This window comes from Suricata suricatta, chromosome 14 (assembly GCF_006229205.1).
Source record: "Suricata suricatta isolate VVHF042 chromosome 14, meerkat_22Aug2017_6uvM2_HiC, whole genome shotgun sequence".
NCBI classification, from domain to species: Eukaryota; Metazoa; Chordata; class Mammalia; order Carnivora; family Herpestidae; genus Suricata; species Suricata suricatta.
The window spans coordinates 67,791,018-67,805,482 of NC_043713.1; the positions used below are offsets into that span (position 1 = coordinate 67,791,018).

The 14,465-nt window shown below is 37.2% G+C and overlaps 1 protein-coding gene across 9 annotated transcripts in view; it reads left to right on the plus strand.

The window, feature by feature from the left end:
- The window catches only part of MTMR3 (myotubularin related protein 3), a 137,455-nt gene that overhangs the window by 72,132 nt on the left and 50,858 nt on the right, over nucleotides 1-14,465 (plus strand). For 6 of the 9 annotated variants that reach the window (XM_029923021.1, XM_029923019.1, XM_029923025.1 and 3 more), the window contains 2 exons: nucleotides 6,849-6,901; nucleotides 11,870-11,954. In XM_029923021.1, coding sequence (XP_029778881.1) covers nucleotides 11,952-11,954 — 3 coding nt within the window. In that variant the 5' untranslated portion in view covers nucleotides 6,849-6,901; nucleotides 11,870-11,951. The remainder of the gene's footprint in view (nucleotides 1-6,848; nucleotides 6,902-11,869; nucleotides 11,955-14,465) is intronic. The other 3 variants (XM_029923023.1, XM_029923020.1, XM_029923024.1) reach the window with 1 other exon arrangement.

Genomic DNA, 14,465 nt, shown 5'->3' on the forward strand with positions numbered 1-14,465 from the left:
ATTGGTGTTAAACATCTCAAGTACTTAGGCAAAACAGGAAAATCATGCTCGTTTATATATGGGTACGCTCTTGAGTTCCTATGAACTGACCCTCATATTAAATTGTCTTTCAAGAAAAGAAACCTCTTATGCAGCTGTGAAGAGAGAGCGTTGGTATGTTAAGGGCAGGGTCCAGAGCAAAGCATATTAAGCAGTATGAATCTGCAGGTTTCAAAATGACAGGGTGTGTTGAATTTTGCTTAGTTTTTTAGTTGCCTTGTTTTTTCTTTTAATTGTATTTTTGGTTTTTGCTACCTATCTTATTTGATTAGTTTTCTTTTTATATTGAGTACATAAGAAATAGCTCATAATTTAAATGTATAAAAACTTTTTGAGACCTTATTGTAAAAGTACTTCTCTTCATAGGGATTGGTCAGTTAGGTGTTTTGTCCTAAAAAATGTAGTTAAAATTTTATTCTTTGAACAGTAGGAAGCAGGGATAGAGTCTGTAATCTCATGTTAAGAGATAATCATATAATATGTTAAGGGGAGATATTACAATTAGGAAAATTTAAATTTCCGTGAGGAGCTATGAATTTCTGGAGTAGAAGCATTTTTCTTTCCTCTTTTATTTAAAAAGAATTTTTTTAAACACATGACTTGATCCTATGACCCTGGGATCATGACCTGAGCCAAAATCAAGAGTCAGATGCTCTTCTTTTTTTAAAATAGAATATTTGTCTTCTGCATTGCCAGTGAGAGCTTTGATTTGGGGCAAGGTAAGGGAGAAAGGAGAGGTGCAGGGGGAAACAAAGTTAATATCCTTCCTCTTTATCAGAGGTTAACTGGGAGCAAGTAGCAGGACATTCATGAGTGTGCAGGAATTTGCTTTATGTTAAATTCCCATAGGTAGACCTCAGAACTAGTCAAAGAAACAAAGGTCAGGAACCTTTTTTCTGACACTGCAGCTGGTCTTTCTGATCTTTCCATAGTGATTATAAATGTTGAACTACCTCGGGCACTTAGATAAAATGACCTGCTTGGCTTTAAAAATAGTAAATTTCTGGCGATTTGAATGCATGGATTTTCTATCATCTTTTTCTTAACATTCAGGACTTCAAGGTTTTCTTCTGTTTTCTGTTAAATTATAAGGCTTTTTCTTTCTTAGGAGATAGGGAATGTGTCATTTAAGATGTTGAGCTTAAATGCTGCCTTATAAAATTGGATTTTAAATCTTAATTTTAGTAATAAAGTGATGCCTACATTATGATTTCTCATGGAGACCCTGGAGTCAGAAAATGACATTACAAATTACACATAGAAGTTCCTTACAATCCTATTAATAATTTATCTGAATAGTATGAAGTCAATGTGTTCTGTTATAAAGTGTTTATAAAGAGCAAGCCAGAACATAAAAAAAAAATCTTTACATTCTTAAAGTTATTTAATTTTTATCCTTTTTAGAAGATTGTATGTAATCTTTGGTTTTAGATTGCTTTCTTTTTTTTTAAAGTTTAATATTTGAGAGAGAGAGAGAGAGAGAGAGAGAGAGAGAGAGGGAGAGAAAACAAACCCGTGGGGGAAGGGCATCGAGGGGGACAGAGGATCCGGAGTGGATTCTGTGCTGACAGCAGAGAGCCTAATGCAGGGCTCAAACTCAAGATCTGTGAGATCATGACCTGAGCCAAAGTCTGATGCTTACCCAACTGAGTTCCCCTTGGTCTTTGGTTTTTTATCTTTTCTGGTCAATATTTTCACTGAGACATCATCTACTATTTATGTGACGTTCCTCTTATCCTACCCTCTTGTATAAGAATTCAGTTTAAAAGGAAAATATTTGTAAAATAAATGACTTTAAGAAGCACAAATTAAGTTTGGTAAAATTAGTTTGATCACAGTTAATCTTTTCTGAGATCCTGGTTGGGGCTTCCTTTTGCCTACATGGCAATAACATTCATCTGAAATACAACTAAATTTTGATGTCCAAAAATGCTGGGGCACAGTTACTTTACTTTTGATTTCTTACATCTTGGAGTCCGCTTTTAGAAAAGCATCTGTCAGTGTTCCTGCTGCTCAAATGATAACAAATGATCTTAAGTATATTTTAGTCTTTTATTTATTAAAAAATTTTTTTTACATTTATTTATTTTTGAGAGACACAGCATGAGTGGAAGAAGGGCAGAGAGAGAAAGAGACACAGAATTTGAAGCAGGCTCCATGGTTGGAGCAAATGTTCAGTACAGAGCCTGATGCAGGGTTCCAACCCACGAACCATGAGATCATGACCTGAGCCAAAGACAGATGCTTAACCAACTGAGCCACCCGGGCACCCTTAGTCTTATTTATTTTGAGAGAAAGAGAGTATGTGCAAGGAGGGCAGAGAGAGAGAGGAATCTCAAGCTGTTAGAACAGAGCCCAACTTGGGGCTTGAACCCACGAACTATGAGATCTGACCTGAGCCAGAATCAAGAGTTGGACCCTTAACTTACTGAGCTGCCCAGGTGCCATATCAAATGATCTTAAGTATTGATCACTAACCCAACTGTTTGAAATTCTTTGTATTACAGAGCCTCCTTTGAAGAATGTATTCAGAGCTTATCCCACTATAAACATTCCCATATATTATATATATATAAGAATGAACCACATTCTGTACCCCTAATGTAGTCACAGATTATACAAGATTGATCTTTGGTGGTTATCTATTGAACTAGAGCTTTTTTTTGATATATGAACATTATCTTACATGTTGCTGGTTCAAGAGACTTATTACCAGTGAAAGACTCTTTGGTATAGAAATGTGATGATAACATGAAGTTTAAGTTAGGGTTTATGGCAAATTACTGGGTTTTTATTTTTCAAGAAGATAGTTTTTTTGTTTTTGTTTTTTGGTTAGGAAATGATAATATTTTAGCTGCTTATCTGTGCTCTACAGCTGGCAGAGGAATGTATGCTGATCATGAATTTGCATCTGGATCCCTGAAAACGCACAGACGTTACTTAGTCAGAAGAGGTAGAAAAGATATGTAGTCTGTCTTTTTCTCCTCATCTTGTTTAGAGATCTATCACTGAACGAGGTCTGTGACTCAATTTTATATTTTACTGTTTCTTTTATCTTTTTCAAAGCATGGGTCTAATTAATAAGTAGGGGAGAAAAGTCACACCGAGTACATTCAGCCATGTCAGAATATTATAGCTGACACTAGAATTGCAGCTCCTTTAAGGGTAGGAACTTTAATTTGTTCGTTGCTGCATCCCCAGTGCCTAGAATAGTGCCTACAATCCCCAAATATTTGTCAAATAAATGAAAATCCATGACAGTGAACTTGTCATGATAGGTGAATGCTGCCATGCTTTTTGAACTCTGTTTCTATTTTTATTTATAGTTGACTTCAGCAGCAAAGGTTTTAGAAAACCTGAGGTTTGGGCTTCTATTCAAGGAGTAAGACCAAGCCATAGTAGTTTTACTCAGCTGATAAATGCTTGGGTTTTGGTTAATGTTTGTGATTAAATGATTTCTCCACAGTGGAGTAATTCCACCCACCATGCCACAGAATCCTAGTTTGGGAAGTTCATATCATCCATCCGATACCTGAAAAGTTGTTAGACTAAAAAAAGGAAACACAAACTGAAAAATTTGTCTTAAATAGTGGCAGTTGGAAAACCACTGAAATTTTATCATCTGAATTGTTTTGTATTGCCTCCACGCTCAAATTTTGTGAATCTGTTTCTTAAAATGCAGTGCATATGCATGAAAAGGCATTTCTTTCCCATACAGTGAAAATGAAAGATTCCTTTTGGGTGCCTGGGTGGCCCTGTCCTTTGATTGTCCGACTTCGGCTCAGGTTATAATATTGTAGTTTGTGGTTTTGAGCCCTGCATCAGGCTCTGTGCTGATGGTTGGAGCCTGGAGCTGGCTTCAGATTCTGTGTCTCTCTCTCTCAGCCCTCCTCTGCTTGTGCATGAGTGTGTGCTCGCTCCCTCGCTCTCCAAAAAAGTACTGCTTTAGCCACCTGTGCCACACCCCTCAACATTTTAAGACGCCTGGCCTTGAGTTTCTGTTTTTCCTCACGAATTTGGTTCAGTATGATTAGTTTTTGTAGTTTGGATTCTTTTATTATGTATATAGTCCAAATTGATGTCTTTTTGCCCTGTTGAAGCCTATGTGGTACTTCTTCAAATATATTCAATATATATATTCAGGGTCACCCAAACCTTACTGCTCTTACTCTCTGAGGTATACATGACTGTATCATGGGATACCTGCTCCCATTGCAAGGTAGCTTATGGTACCAGAGAGCTTTTTTCAGACTCACCTCTACATGGCCTTTATCTGGCAAATAGTTCTAAGAGGCAGGGGAAGGGTTTTTTTGTTTGTTTTTGTTGGCAGTGTTTCATAATGACATACTTGTTTCCAACCAAGTAGTTGTTTGATTGTGGTTATTAGGAAGGAGAGTCATTGCCAGCATTGAAGCAGACCTGTCTGAACCTTTTTGTTGAATCTGCCTGTTGTTTGGTCCATCTTTAGAAACTTTACACCTGTGGAAACTTTACACAAACACTTCTGTATTGATGGACTTCTCATACGTTTGACAGAATAAATTATCAAGTAATTTAAAACATGTCAGGGGCTCTTGGGTGGCTCAGTTGGTTGAGCGTCGGCTTCAGCTCAGGTCATGATCTCACAGCTTGTGGGTTCAAGCCCCGCATCAGGCTTTGTGCTGACAGCTAGCTCAGAGCCTGGAGCCTGCTTCGGATTCTGTATCTTTCTCCCTCTCTGACCCTCCCCTGCTTGCACTGTCTGTCTCTGTCTCTCAAAAATAAATAAAAAGCCTAAAAAATTTTTTTAAAAGTCACATGATTTTTATAGTAGATATAGTGATTTCCTTGAATTAAATGTAACACTTTGAATCAATTCATTATTACCCTTAGACTTGACCTATCTCTTGAATTTAATCTCTCCTGCCCCCCTACCTGCTGAACATACAACTACTTGGGAGGCCACCTTTCTTTTATTTTCTAAAGTTTTTTTTTTTAAGTAATCTCTCTTTTTTTTTAAATGTTTATTTTTGAGAGAGAAAGAGAGAGCAAGAGAAAGAGAGACAGACAGACAGACAAAGACAGACAGGGCACAAATGGGGGAGGGGCAGAGAGAGAGAGGGAGACAAAGAATCCGAAGCAGGCTCCAGGCTCTGAGCTGTCAGTCAACACAAAGCCTAACATGGGGCTCCAATCCACAAACTGGGAGAGCATGACCTGAGCCTATATGAAGAATTGGCTGCTTAACCGACTGAGTGACCTAGGCACCCCAGTTCTCTCTCTTTTTTTTAACAAATGATTATTTATTATCCTAAAGTAAAAATCATAGATAATATAATGTACCTACTGATGTGATTTAAAAGGAAAATATTTGTAATATATATTTCAGTATTCAAGTGCTCAGCAAAAATTATATTCTAGCAAGAAAAGGTTTTGCAGATTTACAGACCTCCAACTTTTCTTCTGTATTGTACCTTTTTAAACAACTTAACAAGACCAAACTTGATATTTAATATGGTTTGTGTCTCAAGTTGCAAATTATGAATAGCTTTATTTCCATATAGTATGTGGTTAATATGGCCTCTAAGTTATAAAATTTATGTTATTTAAAATTTTCTCTTAATGTTTATTTTTGTGTGTGTGTGTGAGAGAGAGAGAGAGAAAGAGAGAGAGAGAGAGAGAGAGAGAGAGAGAGAGGGGCAGTGAGAACAAGCGGAGGAATGGCAGAGAGAGGGGAGACACAGTCCAAAGTAGGCTCCAGGCTTTGAGCTGTCAGCACAGAGCCCCATGCAGGACTCGAACCCATGAACCATGAGATCATGACTTGAGCTGAAGTTGTATGCTTATCTAACTAAGCTACCCCAGCACCCTATGTTACAAAATTTAAAAGTTACTGGAAGACAAAAATTCTACTTGTAAAATGGTTAAAACACTTTATTTTTGCCTATTTAGCTTCCCATTTATGCTTCTTAATCAGTTAAAGTTTTCTGGAAGTTATGGATGTAATGTGCTATGTTGACTGACTCCTTAATTTTAGAATTTTAATACTTTATACAATTAACCCCAAAAGGTTGAGTTGTCTGTAAATACTTAGAAATCATTACAAGGAAATCAGGTAGATCAGGTCATTTATCTTTGTAAGAGTCAGATTGTTGCCTAGTTCTGATAAAAATTCTTTGTGCCTGACAGTACCCCCCGCGTCCCCACTTATGTGCTGATTTTTTCATATACATAAAAGATCCTTTGGTAGAAGCCAGTTGCGTGTACAAAACACCTTAAATAACCAAGTCCGAGCCTAGATCTCCTGTGATCTTAATTTTTTAAAGTACTGGTTCATGGGGGCACCTGAGTGGCTCAGTCGGTTCATGAGTTTGAGCCCCGCAATGGGCTCAGTGCTGACAGCTCAGATCTTGGAGCCTTACATTCTGAGTTTCGCTCCTCTCTGCTCCTCTGCTGCTCATTCTCTTTCTCTTTCTCAAAATTAAATATTAAAAAAATATAAAGGTTATGTAGTGGCAAAAGTTAACGAGAAGTCATCAGAAATGATGATTGAGGAGAAACTCTTACCTAGGAGTATCTGTACTGTTCCTAGAAAGTTCTGTCTGTACAGTTCTGTAGTTTTTAAAGGCATGATGAAGCCTGACTGGGCTTATTTAGGGCAATTAAACATTCTAAAATGTATCGTTGATTAAATAGTCAACATTATTACAATTAAAAATTTAACATCTTGTCATGGCATTTCGACTTGTAGAGAAAAGTCTTGTGGGGAGATACAGTGGCTTCATTTGATTGTAAGGATATTTGTAAAATTACTGGTTTTTCTTTTGCAGATTGTCTTGTGAAACCTTCTAATAGAGAAGGTTCTTGGGACAAACTTTAGTTGGTAAGTTTGTTGTGTTGTCCCCTCACCCCCCACTTTGTGCTGTTTTTAAGCAGCAGAGACTAATTTAAAGATTAATTTGTGGTGGAGGGGTCCTGTCTGTCCATGTACATAATTATTTAGATGAGCTCTTATATGTTCACTTTAATGTTAAATCTCTAAATGCGATTATTTTCACTAGAGCTGAAGGCAGATTTTTTTTTCATATATAATGTGCTGTAATACAGTATATTGTACTTGGAAACTTATATTAAACTGAGATTTAATGAGTTGTAGCTCTAATATATTGTTTAGAATAGACAGTTCTTAACAAGATGGAATTCTTTTAAATTGAAACTTGATTCTTGTTTTGAGTTATCTTAGATTGTTATATATCTATATAAAAATCAAGGTCTCATTACTAGACTTAGTAGTACTAATGTAATACTTAACTAGAAAAGAAGTTCTAAAAAAATTTGTAATACTGTCCCCAGCATGGTTATTAATGCCTGACCTGTTCTTCTTTTTATAGATTTGTTTGTATCTATGACTACTTCAGTCTTTATTACTGCCTCTTGTTTCTGCCATCTGTTTAATTTAGGAAATTATAATCTAATTTTATTATTTTTTAAAAAATATTCTTATTTATTTTTGAGAAAGAGGCAGACAGAGTGAAGGAGGGGCAGACAGAGAGGGAAAACAGAATCTGAAGCAGGCTTCAGGCTCTGAGCCGTCAGCACAGAGCCTGACCAGAGGGCTCAAACTCACAAAACTTCAAGATCATGACCTCAGCTGAAGTCAGATGTTTGCTTAAAGGAGCCACCCAGGCGCCTAAGGAAATTAGTTCTAATTTTATTGACAAGAGAAGTTGTTGCTTTTAGATCCACATCAATACCTTATTCTGCCACCTTCAGCTTGACATTGCCTCCAGAATGAGGATTAGACTCCTTAGCATGGCATTTTAGGCTCTTGACAAGTGGCGTTTAAACACATCTCCTGTAGGAGATGTCTGGGTGGTGCAGTCTGTGGCCCCCAACTCTTCGTTTTGGCTCAGGTCATTATCTTGCAATTTGTGAGTTTGAGCCCCACGTCGGGCTCTGGGCTGATGGCATGGAGCCTGCTTGGGATTTTCTCTTTCTGTCCCTCCCCCACTTCTGCATGTGTGCTTGTGCTCTCGCTCTGTTTCTCTCTCTGTCTCTCTCTCTCTCTCTCTCTCTCAAAAATAAACAAACTTAAAAAGAAAAGATTTAAACACATCTGCAAATAGTCACCCATTTCCCCTATACAACTAGGGTACTTTTTGCTGTAGCCATATTGACCTACTTTCCCTTGAGTACTCTCCAGTATGCTTTTTTTTCCCTCTTGTCTTTGTCTTCCTCTTCGTCTCAGCCTTCCTCAGTCTCATTCTCAGTCTCAGCATCAGTCTTTGCTTGTGCCATTACTATTCTCTCTTTGTCTCAGTAGCTCAGAATCTGACCAGTTCAACTATTACAAGCTCAGTTCTAAAACGCCTTTCTGAGTACTCAGACCAGAATCCATTTCTCTGCCTTTTGCATCCTCATGGAATTATATTTCTGCATCTCTTTACATGCTTTGACTTATTTATCTGTTTGTTGCGCCTATAAGATTGTGAACACCTCAGGCAAGAACTATGTTCATAAAATAATTTTCAGTTCACACAAACATTTCCAGGGTCCTGGGATATAGGACTTCTCACTATAATTTGATTTTAAGTAGGATTTTTGTTTTTGTTTTTCTGTGTGTGTGTGTGTGTGTGTGTGTGTGTTTGGTAAGAATAAGGAAGAAGAGTTTAGGAAATTATCCTCTAATTTTAAATCTAATTTAGTAGGGCTTAGCTATAATCTTGTTGATTCAGGATATTTTTTCCCCTTCTTTTTGGAGTTATATATATAAAATCTGTGACCTTACAGTCCGAATTGTTCAGTATCTTACTTGGTTTGCAAGTGTAAGTTTTAGTTATTGAGAAAGAAATTGGGTAGTTTTTCCTTTGCATGTGCCTAAAAGATGAGATACCATGTTCAGGAGGGAGATTAAATATATTATTTTGGTAAAGGTTTCTCAGAAGTCATATCTGTGGGGTGGTATTGATGATGGAGCCCAGAGAAGCCTGCAGATTCAAGCTGTCAAATTCTCATGCATATATTAAGAAAAGAGAGATCATTTGACTCTTATGCTTAGAATAAGAATCTTCTCCTTTATTTGGCACGATGGGGGTCTATATTATATCTTATTAGACCTTTAAAGTAATCCAAATGTATTACTTGGCTCTGTAGTGTTTAGTTTTTACATTACCATAATGTAAATATTTATTGATTTTAAATTTGAGAATCATTGTTAACTTGAGATAAAGCACCTAAGATTTAGATTGCAAAACCAGTAAATTGAAGTGTTACCTTCATTTTTTTTAAAAGTGTTACATTCTTTTTTTAACAAATGTTTTAGTGAGAGAGAGAATGGTACACTCAAAAGTGGCAGAGAGAAGAGAGAGAGAATCCCAAGCAGGCTCTTGCTGTCAGCACAGAGCCTGACGTGGGGGGGGGGGGGTTTGGGCAGTGAGATCATGAGCTGAGCTGAAATCAAGAGTCAGACACTTAACTGAGCTACCCAGGTGTCGTTAAGTGTTACATTCTTTTTATTTATTTTTTGGGGGGAAGAAAATATATTATTTTTATTACTTTTTTAAATTTATTTTTTAAATTTACATCCAAGTTAGAGTATAGTGCAACAGTGATTTCAGGAGTAGATTCCTTAATACCCCTTACCCATTTAGCCCATCCCCCCTCCCACAACCCCTCCACCAAACCTCTGTTTGTTCTCCATATTTAAGAATCCCTTATGTTTTGTCCCCCTCCCTGTTTTTATATTATTTTGGCTTCCCTTCCCTTATGTTCATCTGTTTTGTGTCTTAAAGCCCTCATATGAGTGAAGTCATATGAATTTTGTCTTTCTCTAATTTCGTTAAGCATAATACCCTCTAGTTCCATCCAGGTAGTTGCAGATGGCAAGATTTCATTTATTTTGATTGCCGAGTAATACTCCTATTGTATATATGTATATATACCACATCTTCTTCATCCATTCATCCATCGATGGACATTTGGCCTCTTTCCATACTTTGGCTATTGTCTATAGTGCTGGTGTAAACATTGGGGTGCACGTGCCCCTTTGAAATAGCATACCTATATCCCTTGGATAAATACTTAGTAGGGCAATTGCTAGGTAATAGGGTAATTCTATTTTTAACTTTTTGAGGATCCTCCATACTGTTTTCCAGAGTGGCTGCGCCAATTTGCAGTCCCACCAGCAGTGCAAAAGAGATCCTCTTTCTCTGCATCCTCGCCAATCTGTTGTTGCCTGAGTTGTTAATGTTAGCCATTCTGACAGTTGTGAGGTGGTATCTCATTGTGGTTTTGATTTGTATTTCCCTGATAATAAGTGATGTTGTGCATTTTTTCATGTGTTGGCCATCTGTATGTCTTCTTTGGGGAAGTGTCTATTCATGTCTTTTGCCCATTTCTTCACTGGATTATTTGTTTTTTGGATATTGAGTTTGATAAGTTCTTTATAGATTTTGGATACTAACCCTTTATCTGATATGTTGTTTGCAAATATCTTTTCCTATTCTGTTGGTTGCCTTTTAGTTTTGCTGATTGTTTCCTTTGCTGTGCAGAAGCTTTTTATTTTGATGAGGTCCAAAAAGTTCATTTTTGCTTTTTGTTTCCCTTGCCTCCAGAGACATGTTGAGTAAGAAGTTGCTGCAGCCAAGGTCAAAGAGATTGATGGCTTCCTGTCTTATATTTAGGTCTTTCATCCATCTTTGTTTATCTTTGTGTAGGCTGTAAGAAAGTGGTCCAGGTTCGTTTTTCTGCTCCTCGCTGTCCAGTTTTTCCTGTACCATGTGCTAAAGAGACTGTCTTTATTCCATTGGATATTCTTTCCTGCTTTGTCAAAGATTAGTTGGTCATACGTTTGTGGGTCCATTTCTGGGTTCTCTATTCTGTTCAATTGGTCTAGTGTCTGTTTTTGTGTCGCTGTTACATTCTTAAGAAACATGGTCTGGGTGTGAGGGAAAGATGTGGGATTAATAAATTAATTTTGATGTCAGGAAACGTTATTTGAATTAGTATAAGGGCACCTGGGTGGCTCAGTTGGTTAAGCATTCAACTTTGGCCCAGGTCATGATGTCATGGTTCTTGAGTTTCAGCCCTTCATCAGGCTCTCTGCTGTGAGAGCAGAGCCTGCTCCACAACTTCTGTCTGCTTTCTCTCTCTCTCAGTCTCTCACTCTCACAAAAAGAAATAATCACTTGAATTAGAATAATATGGGCCCCAGATTATAGGGAGACTCGAGATATTACAAGATTCAATATGTGATCCTAGATTGGATCCTCTATTAAGGGGAAAAATTAATATGAAGGATATAATTGGTTAAGTTGACCAAATGGGATATAGATTAAAATTCTGAATCAATGTTAAACTTCTAAATTATAAAACTTGTAATTTTTAACCATTTTTTAAATGGTTCAGAAATAATAAGTAACTGTGTGTATACATTCATATTTTGGCTTACTAAGCCAGTTTGGCTCCCATAGTTAGGGAGATCCATTTTGGATTTATAGATCACCACAGAAGCATCCTATAATATTCTAAGAATTTTAATTTTGCAATTGCATGTTAGTTTTAATCTTTATTATTTCATCCAAAGTTTATAACATTTTCTATATTACTGTCAACATTAGGAACACAACTAGCCTTTGCTACTCTTTTGCTCAAATAGGTTAGGACCATGAGGATTTTCACAAAGGCACTGTGGAGTTTGGATTTGACTAGTGGGAACTGGCTGGGTGATAATTTAACTTGTTCTGGGCTGTCAGGCCTACATTAGTAGTATGTAGTTTCTTTTAATTAAGATATGACCAAGCAGGGGAAAATTTGCCAATTTTGTCCTCTTTTTTCCCTTTTCTTTTTAAAGATCCAGGTATAAAAGAAAGAAAAGCCTTGCCAGACACTGAAGAAGGGACGGGGATTTCTCCTCCTAATCTGGGCCTCCTGTCATGGTAAGTAAGAAGGAAATAATAAGAAAATTAGAATTGAACTCTGTCCTGAAATTAAGTGAACACTAATAGGTCCATACATTTTTGTTATTCTAAGTCATTTCACTTTTCCATTCCTGAACTCTTTTCTTGTTACCATTCTTTTATTGCTTACTTAGCAATAAATAGGGTATTTTACTGTATTAGAACCATTTATTTCTGTTTAATTCTGTGAATTAGATATTGGCTCTTTTCTGTCAGGTGACACATGGAGTCAAGACTAAAATTCATCGTTCTTGGATTCCATGTTTATTAATCCTTTTACAGGAAGTAAGATGTAGTGAAAACCATGTGTGTGTGCACATATGTCAGTTTGCTGTGTGTAGGAGAGGTATAGTTTGGTCATACTATATGGGTATATAGTATGGTCATTATGAATTCACCTTTTTGGAGAGAGGTAAATCCATACCATCTCCTTTCTGTCTCTTTAAGAAAGTATTTTTTTATCCCAAAGAAGGTAAAGCAGCTTTGCACCCCACCATGCCTACATCTTTGACTAAAAGAGCATGTAACAGACATTTCAGTGACTTGTGGACCATTTAGGGGCAGTCCAGGGGGAGAAGATGGAGCAATGAGCCGGCCACATTTCTATCAATTCTGAGAAAATGTAAACAGTGCTTTTCAAGGCTTAAAAAAAGAAATGGTACTCTGTAATATTGTCCTGCTTCTACCTTATGTTTCCTAGATCCAAACTCTGTTTCATGCTGGTGCACAAAGAAGGAATTGAAAAGGCCATGTTAATTTCAAGCTTCATTAGGAACCTGGGTGGATAATGCTTTTTTAAAATTAAAAACAAACTAAAACACAACAGAAAACTAGTTGTGCAGAAATGTCATACTAAAAGGAGAAAGGTAACTGCTTTCATCTTGAAGCTGAGCCAATTTTTTTTAGTTTGTAGGTATAACAACTTCTTGATATATCCTACATCCAAACACAGATGAACTTCTAATATTGTTTCTCTAGAGTACATTTTATTTTATTGGTTTTCCCACAGAGTTTTTAATGATTTGAAAATGTGTTTGCATAATATTTATATGGTATGTATGCCAGTGTTAATGAATAGCAAATGTCAGTCTTATACAAGCAGCTGTGTTCTCTACCGAGGGGCTGCCCTTTATTGTATACCACCACATAGCTAGCAACAATGTGGTCCTCGTCCTTGTGCTGTAGGGTCTTGGTGCCCTGTGGATAGTCTTCTGGTGCACTCTGGGGAAGCTTTTGGGGGAAGCTTTTGTGTGCTGCTATAGTTGGGGAGCAGTATGGCCATGTGTCTTTTTTTTTTTTTTTTAATTTCTCATGAAGTAACATTATAACAAGTTTTCACAAATAACTCATTTATAATTCTGCCACCAGTACCCATGATTGTATTCCTTTCTGACTAGTTCATGACCACATGTATATTTTATATAGTTAGAATTAAAGCATAATTAAATTTCTGTTTTGCTTAGCTCACTAAGGGAATTAAACATTTTCCCTTGTTGATTCATTGGATTCCTAATGTTCATTACTAGCTGTATAACATTTTGCAACCTGTTGAACCATTGGTTTAATTAATATTTGATATGTTCTATTGTTTTAGCATTTAGGTGGTTATGTGCTTAATCCTTATATATTTTTTAAATGTTTATTTTGGGGGAGAGAGAGAACATGAGCAGGGGAGGGGCAGAGGGAAAAGGGAGAGCACGAATCCCAAGCAGGCTTTGCACTGCCAGGGCAGAGCTCAGTGCAGAGCTCAATCTCATGAACACTGAGATCCTGACTTGAGCTGAAATCAAGAATCAGATGCTTAACCACTTGAACCAACCAGGCACTCCTTCCCTTTTTTTAATGCGTACCTCTGCTGATTTGAGTTAGCATCTGCTCTATTGTCTTTGTAAAGATTATTAAAGGAGATTGAAATCTTTCTCAGGAGATTAAGCATTAGGAAAATACGTTTTCATGTTTTATTATGGAAAATCTCAAGCTTGTACAATGAGGATGGTACAGTGAACCCTCATATATGCATGATTCCACTATAGTAATCATTAATTAGTGGCCATACTTGTTTCTTCTGACTCCCTCACTGTCAACTCTTTGGATTATTTTGAAACAAATCCCAAGCATTGTATCAAGAGAAACTGTATTTTTTAATTTTTATTTTTGTTTTTAATGTTTTATTTGTTTTTGATACAGAGAGACAGAGCATGAGAAGGGGAGGGGCAGAGAGAGAAGGAGACGCAGAACCGGAAGCAGGCTCCAGGCTCTGAGCTAGTCGTCAGCACAGAGCCCGATGTGGGGCTCGAACCCACATATGTGAGATCTGACCTGAGCCGAAGTCGGAGGCTTAACTGACTGAGCCACCCAGGCACCGCGAAACTGTATTTTTTTAAATGCTTATTATTATTTTTTTAGTTTTTGCGAGAGAGAGCATGAGCAGAGGAGGAGCAGAGAGAGAGGGAGACACAGAGTCTCAAGCAGGCTCCAGGCTAAGGTGTC